Source organism: Aegilops tauschii, chromosome 5 (genome assembly GCF_002575655.3).
Source record: "Aegilops tauschii subsp. strangulata cultivar AL8/78 chromosome 5, Aet v6.0, whole genome shotgun sequence".
NCBI classification, from domain to species: domain Eukaryota; kingdom Viridiplantae; phylum Streptophyta; class Magnoliopsida; order Poales; family Poaceae; genus Aegilops; species Aegilops tauschii.
Genome location: NC_053039.3, coordinates 244410078 through 244418655, shown reverse-complemented (window position 1 = coordinate 244418655; position 8578 = coordinate 244410078). Strand labels below are relative to the sequence as shown.

At 46.5% G+C, this 8578-nt stretch overlaps 2 protein-coding genes across 2 annotated transcripts; both read right to left on the bottom strand.

The window, feature by feature from the left end:
- LOC141020635 (metacaspase-9) lies at positions 1–1582 on the bottom strand. Its single transcript, XM_073500152.1, has one exon. The coding sequence runs from the start codon at positions 1265–1267 to the stop codon at positions 233–235; it is 1035 nt and encodes a 344-aa protein (XP_073356253.1). The 5' UTR covers positions 1268–1582; the 3' UTR covers positions 1–232.
- Positions 1583–3056: 1474 nt separating this feature from the next.
- On the bottom strand, positions 3057–8267 carry LOC109768663 (protein ZINC INDUCED FACILITATOR-LIKE 1-like). Its single transcript, XM_073500151.1, has 17 exons — positions 7672–8267; positions 7291–7331; positions 6615–6675; positions 6310–6412; positions 6082–6184; positions 5915–5968; positions 5770–5832; positions 5651–5700; positions 5489–5564; positions 5229–5399; positions 4925–5012; positions 4735–4820; positions 4530–4637; positions 4320–4364; positions 4105–4193; positions 3730–3773; positions 3057–3433 (listed from the first exon to the last, which is right to left on the bottom strand). Exons 1-17 carry the CDS (start codon positions 7829–7831, stop codon positions 3336–3338), a joined length of 1440 nt encoding a protein of 479 aa, XP_073356252.1. The 5' UTR covers positions 7832–8267; the 3' UTR covers positions 3057–3335.
- Positions 8268–8578: the final 311 nt, after the last annotated feature.

Sequence of the window (8578 nt, the reverse complement as noted above, 5' to 3'; positions counted from 1 at the left end):
TTGTAAGTAAAGATTTCATGACTTTGAATCTACAATAATGACACGTGAGTATATGCAAGTGAGTCATAACAAATCCGTGTATATATAATACACACACTTATACACTTGACCCACACACAAACAACATAGCACGTGAGTTTGGCCCCTCATCCAATCCGACGTGCGCAGGAACAGTAAAACACGACACATGAGGAACGCATGCCCGCTCCATAGCACGTGAGCTGAACGTGCTCTACAGCAGCGCCGCCGACATGGCCGGGCTTGCCGCGCCCACCGCTGTCTCCTCCTTCTTGTCCTGCGAAAGGAACGGTGCCTCGGCGTTGGCGTCGGTACAGTAGAGACACGGGTGCTGCTCGAACCCCTGCTCTTCCAGCACCGCCCTGGCCTTCTCCACGAGCTCCCGGTTGCTCAGCGGCGCCGGGTGCGCCGCCAGCACGCTCTGCACCGCGCTGCTGAACGCCCCGCATGCCTTGCCTCCGCTGGCCTCGTACGCCGGCACGTCCGCGGAGGTCTCGTTCGTCTGGCACCCGCTCAGCAGGATACCCTCGTCCGGGCGCGGCGGCGTTGGCGCCGGTGCGGGCGTGGTGGACAGGGTGCTGCCGTTGCCGCTGCCGCCGTGAACGTGGAACTTGGCGCTGGCATCGGCGCCGAAGAGCGCCACGAGGTGGTCGGCGACGTGGTGGGAGGAAGGCATGCCCGAGACGGCCGAGAGGTGGTCGAGGAGCACGCCGTAGGGAAGGAACCGGGCGGTGCGCGCGGTAGCCGTAGGCGGTGCGCCGGGGCCGGAGCCGACGGAGGGCCCGATCTGCTCCTTCTCCAGGTCGATGAGGCCGCCGCTGTGACACGAGTCGGACACAATGGTGAAGCTCGCGCCCGGCGGCACCCGGTCCACCAGCTGCCGGAAGTCCACGTCCGTGATGAGGTTGAAGTCGGTCGGCACGATCGCCTCCTCCTCCGCGCCGCCGTCGCCGTGTCGCGGCGGGACGAGCGTGCCGTGGCCGCTGTAGTGGAAGAAGAGCACGTCCCCGGGGGCGGCGCGGGCGACCATCTCCGCGAGCGCGCGCCGGATGTTGGCCCCCGTCGGGAGCACCTCGGCGCCGCGCCCGTCGGTGAGCACGGCGACGTCGGCCGGCGCGAAGCCGAAGCGGGCGACGAGGGCGGCCCGCACGGCGTCGACGTCGTTGATGCAGCCGCGGAGCTCGTAGCGCGTGCCCACGTAGTTGCAGCCCACCAGCGTGGCCAGCCTCTTGTTCGTCTCCCCCTCCATCTTCTTGCGTGTTCCAATCCAATGGAGCTAGCTTCGTCACCTCAGCGATGGATGAAGAGACCAGCAGGCTACCGTGTGCAGATATGCGAATGGCCCCGACGATCGTGAACTCGTTATGTAGATGCTTCCTCTCTGTTGCTTAACTGTGGATGCAATGCAAGAAACGTGTGCTCGGGGTTAAGCGATCCATTTCTGTATATCGTTTCTGATATATTTCCAGTTCGCCCAATTTTAAGCTCGTCTGGTAGTGCATCCTACACTAGTATGGAAATACTTAGGCTAGACGCCTCATCAAGGACGGTTTTTCCATATCTTCGGCGTGGGCGGTTTTGCGAATCATTAATCGGTCCACATAGCACGAACAAGATGAAGGTCACATCGCAGGTTGAGATATCGTCCCTCGTTCCTTTCGAGTGGGGGAGAGAGCTCCCTTGCGTGCAAGAAATGTGTAAGCTATGTGTCTTACACCTAAATAATCCGGTCTGCCTTCAAGCGTGTAAACCTCCCAGTTTACGTCTCTCTAGCATATGCTTCAGCTTGGCTTCCATAACTACCCAAGTTGCCTAAATGTCAAGTTAAGTATCCTCCGATTAATTTGGATTGTGCTTGCTTCTACGCATGGATCGATCATAAACGGTGAGATCGTCAAGATTGATCGTGATAATTAGGACCACAAATATGGACATGAATTTCTGGTGGCGATGGCGTGTAACCAATTCCACGGGAGCTCTCTGATTTTTTTTAACACAGTGCACACCCAAGAATATGACCCTCAAATTTTGTTTTTGTTTTTCCATGAACAAGATTTCACTATTCAGTTTTTTAGGAAAGTGAATAACATTTTAGTTTATTTTTCTGAGACAAAAAATACAATATTCTATTTTTTTAGGCAACAAGATTTTAGTTTTTTTTTGCGAACCAACATGTGGTTGGATAGTTAGAGTGACAGTGGTATCCCCAGCCCACCAGGGTTCAAGTCCTGGTGCTCGCATTATTTCTGGATTTATTTCAAGATTTCCGGCGATGCATTTTCAGTGGGAGGAGACGTTCCCGTCGACGACGAGGCGCCTACGGTGACTTCGTAAATTTCAAGATGACGTACCGGCTCAATTTCTCGAAGGTGCTCATAGGGGTAGGATGTGTGCGCGCGCGTTCATAGGGGTGAGTGTATGCGAGCATGTATGAGCGCTTGCGTCTGTACTGATGTTAAAAAAAATAGATTTTGGTTTTTTTTTTTGAGACAAACAAGATTTTAGTGAAAACTGGCGTCCATATGTTTCTTAAGAGCCCACTGGCCTTCAGATGGGACTTTGGGCCACAAAAGCCCATCGTTTATGATCCTATCCGTGACCCGGGCACGAACCGCGCTTCTCTGTACGGGCGGAAAGGCGTGGTCGGACGGCGCTACGAAACGACTCGACGAGCGGCGCCACAGGCCTCCGACAGCGTCATCGCCGGGCGCTCGCACCGCGGCGGGTATGAAGCCCCGTCGGCGAAAGCTGGAGGAGTGCCGTCGGCTTCGAGCACGCCGAGCAGGCTCCAGGTCGCGGGTACGAAGCGCTCTGCCCCTTCTCCTAAGTCCTAATCACAACCCGAAGATCCAATCCGCGTTTCACCACCACCATGACCACACCCATCGTAATACATAATCGTTCAGCAGCTCGCACCGCAACGGCGACCCACTACTGCTGTCCGTCAATCGCAGCACCCGTCGCCTGAACTGTTTTCCAGAGTTCTCTGTTTTTCTCCTCCGACCCGAAGCAGGGTGAGGGCAAACGGCGCCCCCCAATTGCATCAAGAAACTGAAAGATTCAGATTACCTCTATTCCTCCTTACTACGTACTACACATAGGTTAGGAGAGCGACGGAGCAATACAAGACTGCAATCGATGGCCCGATTGGCCGACCGATCGATTGCTTTAGGTCACAGTGCCAACAACACTGCTACATCTATCTACAAGTACAACAAGAGAAGACTCTTCAGTCTTCACTCTTACAGCATGCCAGTGCCACACAACCACACGCATTGCTCTATATAGCACTACCTAAACAGGTACTCTGTCAGGTTTTACTTGTAGTGTTGTGGGACTGCCAGGAAAGGCTTGAAGGTCAGCAAGAGCCCAAGGACCTCTGTCACGTTCAGTAGAAGGAACACCATCTGATCACCTGAAAACACATGAGGAATTATGAGATATGTACTATACAAAGCGACAGTGATACACTCAAACCATATGATAGAAATGCTAAATTCCGCCTGGTTCAGTTCTATGGAAAACAAAACTGGTTTACATTGTACTTTAGTGATCTAAACGCTCTTATATTTCTTTACGGAGGGAGTACTACCTATTTTTGGTTACCGTAATTTAGTGATTATAACACAACAGCTTATACTTTAACCATTGAGAACTGAGAAAACTAGTGATACTGCAATTGATATATTTCCTGGAACTGCACCATTTTACCTGGAAAGAACGCTGCATGCTGTCGCTTCTGTGCCCACGAGAATCTGCAATCACAAAATGTTTTCAACAATAAGTTTATCTTCTTTTTTGCAAAACAGATTTATGGTTATTAGAATTGCTTCAGGATTTTAGATTTATCTTCAGGTAACACAGCCACATGGGTTCACTACACTAGCAAAGTAATAATAAGACTAGCATTGATATTAATGATTATGGATAATAGCAGCATCTCTGTGTTTACTGAACCAGTATTTCCACAACAGTCCCATTCTTGGGCAGAAACCATTGTTCAAACTGGGAAGTTCAGATCATCAAATACTTTACTCTTCTTTATCTTTCCAACAAATAGGAGATTAAGAAAGCAAGACTACTTACAGAACACCTGCCCCAGCTGGAGCAACAGACTTGAACAAAGACATTAACGTTGTGGCTATTCCATTCGCAGCACCTCTTTGCCCTTGTGGCTGTCCAAAATAAGATCCAACTCAAATGAGGAATTTGTTTATACATCAGTGAATTGGACAAATATTGTTTCTGTGAGAAAGATCTCGGGCAGTGTTCCAGTGAACTGAGATAAGTTGGCCACGTACCACAGCATTATTTTGTAGAAGAGAAGTGCCGGAAACTCTAGTTATCTGATCAACATCGCAGCGATGAGCATTCGTGAAAGAAAAATATTTGAATTAGACTACCAAGTGTACATTCTTATCTATGATGATTTAGTGGCACATGTATGTAACCATCAGCTAGAAGTAAAGATGGCTTAAACCTTAGGAACAATATTCTCGTAAAGTACTTACAGCAAGAACGCTTTTAATCATTGCTGCAATATAGAGAGCCAGACCAAGTCTTATTCCTGACAAGTGTGTCATAAAGGGATAAGCAGCAATAATTGGTATAGACAGGGCCTGCAATGCTAATGGTCAATTTACAAAAATAGGAGACAGTGAATTATCAAGTAAACTGAAATTGGCATAAAGAAAAAGAGTGACATTAGTAACTCACAGATGCGATGCGGGTTGAGTTTACAGGTCCTAGCGTATTATTGAGCCAACGATAAACAAAGATTTGGTATACAAGAAGACTGACACCTACAGTGAAACAGATTGCATGTTTACAGCTTAAAAATAAATCACTAAGAGGTATGCAAAAATGTTCAAAACATTAGGGAAGAAATAGATTAAACTATGCTTACCTGCCACTGTAAGAACTTGACCGACATCCTTAGATGAAAAGCTAAGTCCACCATATTTTCTACCACTTACAGTCCACAGGGAAAATATCTGATGTTGAATTGTAACAAATAACGGTTAGAAAATTTAATCTTGCATGCAGCAGATGAGTTTGCATGAAAAATATGTATAAATTTTAGATACAATGGGTCAAGAATTAATATATTTTCGGTTTTAAAAAAGAACTAATATATTTACTGCACCTAGATCTGCAGTATCCTTTTGGAGAACTTCTATATATCATGATTTCATCATACTGTATATTACCTCACTATATGCAGTGTCATGAAGGGAGAAGACACAATATGTGATAATTGACGACATCAACGGCCAATTTTTCCATAAGCTCTTCTTAGGTGACTCTGTACTTTCCTGAGTTGTGCCAGCTTCAGCCGTTTCAGCTCCCATTTCAAACTTCGCGTGCTTGTGTAGTGTTTCCTGTTTAGTGCATCAATGTGAATACATAGCATTCAAACAAAACTCAATAGATTTACATATACAAGATGCATAGTTCAGGTTGTACATACCGGAAGCCATATGCAGCTTATGAGGGCGAAGGTTGCGAAAATTGATATGCAAAGACATGGAAGAAGATATGGGAACCTGCATGATTGGGATCACGGACATGAAAATGGGCAACTATTTATGCCATTAAGTATGAACAGTTCAATGATAGGAGAAATGAGTACCTCCCAAATGTTGACTTGTCATGGAAAATGTGTGGATATTGTTTGGCTGGCTGGTAATAAGTAGACAAAAATGGTCAAATGAAAATCTCAGTGAATGTGATTAACGCTTGTGATATTACCTGAGCAAGGTAGCCCCCAATTGCTGGGCCAATTATAAGGCCTAATCCCCATGCTGTATTGACCTGAATGTTTATGAAAGATCAAACTGAGTTCATGTAATGTTTCACATAGGTAGTTAAGTGTTTTATGTCGAACTGAATTTACAATTGATATGCCCAAAGCTTGTTCGTCATCCCGGCAAACTTCAATGGAGTAAGCCTGCATCCCCCGTGTAACCATAACATTATCGAAATAGACATTTGACATGATTAACAAAAACAGCTGTCGTTCATTCCTGCAACTGTCCCTCGATTTTTGTTTTTTTAAGTTACCTTGATTGGTGCTAGAAATCCGTTTAGTGCACCAAGAAGCAACCTTGTAGTGATAGCCATCCAATATTTCACACTTAATCCGAATAAAGTGTTGAACACAATGCTGAATGTGCATGAGGAAATTAGTGTACATTTTTTTCTCTCTAATAAAAGACAAGGAAATGAAAACTAAATGTTGTGGTAAATTTTCATCCGCTTGGAGGGGAAGATATCATCACAAATACTTACACCGTGAAAAGTGAAAATACAATTACAGGCTTTCGTCCGATGCGATCTGCAACCATGCCCCAAAAGATCGATGCGAAACCTCTACCAACCATATATGATGCACCTACAGGAGAAATGTAACAGTTATGTACCGAATATTGGCGTTATTCTGAAACAAAGTATGCATGAGTTTCGTTGCTCATTGAAACTTTTACTATGTATGTAGTACAAAATTAGAATTAACGTTGGTACATTTGTGAAACAAAGACATGTGCATCAACTTTGTTGGTACAGAATGGCAGTTATGTAGTACAAAAAAATCTTACCAAGAAATCCAGCATAGAATCCAATATCTTCTTCTCTTTGAGCAACGTGCAAGTCTTGTATCTGATTTAGAGAAGGGAAAAACCTGAATACTTTCATTTTCTATTTTGCAAAATACATAACTTAGGAAGATAGCAGATCATAGGGGTGCAAAACGAGTGAATAACTACTAACTGGAATATCCGTTTCAAAAAAACTACTAACTGGAATAGGCCTATTGTTAAAACGGGACACAGGGAAAGGAGTTTCCTGCCTACAGTCGGGTTATAAAAACGTTCAGGAAAATAAAAAGAATAGTTGGCTGGTGATCACTAGGATACGGACAGTTGCTCTCCTTCATATATGCCACTGGATTTTGCATGGCATCTGCTTTTGGCCACTCGGTTTGTATCACTGACATGCGGATCCGTCCGAACATTAAAAAGTGGCAAAAACAGATGAAAACAGCTTACTGGCAAAAAGGTAAATTTCGCATAGTTACAAGAGCGTCTTATATTATGGGACAGAGGGAGTATCTTAAACTATCGACGAACCGGACATGTCTGGGCAGTTCGAGACTATCATGCAGTGTTATTTTTTTAGGGTGAGGTGGACTATTATGCAGTCTTAAAACAAACACCGAGACAAAATGAATACTGAATGAAGAAAATTGGCATGGGCATGTGAAGGTAGACTCACCATGAAGTAGAGAAACGGGAACAGCGACGTGATCGGCAAAGCTGAAAAAGATAGATAGATAGAGACAAGAGGGACGGACAGACAGGATCAGTTATGTTGGGAATACAACCGAGTAATAACATTATAATATGTCAATTATATACGGAGTATGTGCTCCAAGAATGATACCACTACGAGCAAGAACTGAGGCAGAACGCAGAAGCATTATTATTTAAGAAATGAGTACGTGCAGTGGCTATAAGATAAGACCGAGAGAAGGGATGAATTAAGAAATACTCCAGCTCGCAGGAGCAAGACAAGACAAGACAAGAGCAAGATCGACCATGCCAGTACCAGTAATTTAATCCTCTTCGTTTTAGACAGGGAGGAGTATATACTGACATGATGCAAAGGTGGTGATCCCGACGAAGAAGAGCTCCTTGTACGGGGTCCCCGTGCTGCTCTCCTTCCTCCGCTCCATGGCGCACCCGGGGCACCCCTCGTAGTACACCTTGGCGGCGGCAGCCGCCGGCGCCGGCGCCGGTGATGGCGACTCTCCCATCCTTCTCGGCCAGACGACCACGACGACGACGGCTACTCTGAGATGATGGCTGGCTGGCGGAACGGGACGACGGCAGGTGCGGCGGGCTGAGCCGGGGAAGGAAGGAAGGAGGAAGAGGCGGCTGGCCGGGGCAGAAGAGGAAGGACGAGCGGCGGCCGATGGAGTCGGAGTGGGGGCTAGTTGAAGAAGCTTGTCGTGTGGATCGTGTCTTGGTACGTGTGCCCCGCTTGGCAGCAGACGGCCGGGGCACCGCGAGAGGGACACGTCACGGCTCAGGAGCGGGCGCACGGGCGGCGTGACGGACAGCGGGAGCCACCAGCGCACCAGAGGTCCAGACAAATCCAGCTTACAGTACGTACGTAGTTACTGTCACTGAAGCTGGCAAACCAACTGAGGGTGAAGAAGGTACGTACCCCAGCGATGCACTGGTATATATAGAGAGAAAGTGCCAGGTGCAAAGCTGGGCTTAAATCGTTCTGATGCGAAGGCCGGGGCTAATCTTTTTTTCCAAAAAAATAAATACAAAGCTGAGATTTCCGGGGTTGAAAAATAAGATACGAGCTTGGTCGTCTCTCCTTTAATTAGTTATTTTACAAGTTTACTTTACTTAAAAAGGATTTAAGGTGGATGGAGTATATATGAGTATTGTACTTGAAATCGAACTGATGCATTCCATGGCTTACCTTATTATAACGAGTAAAAGCAAACAAAACAGTTTCGGAAATATTCCAACGGCCTGACCAAAGA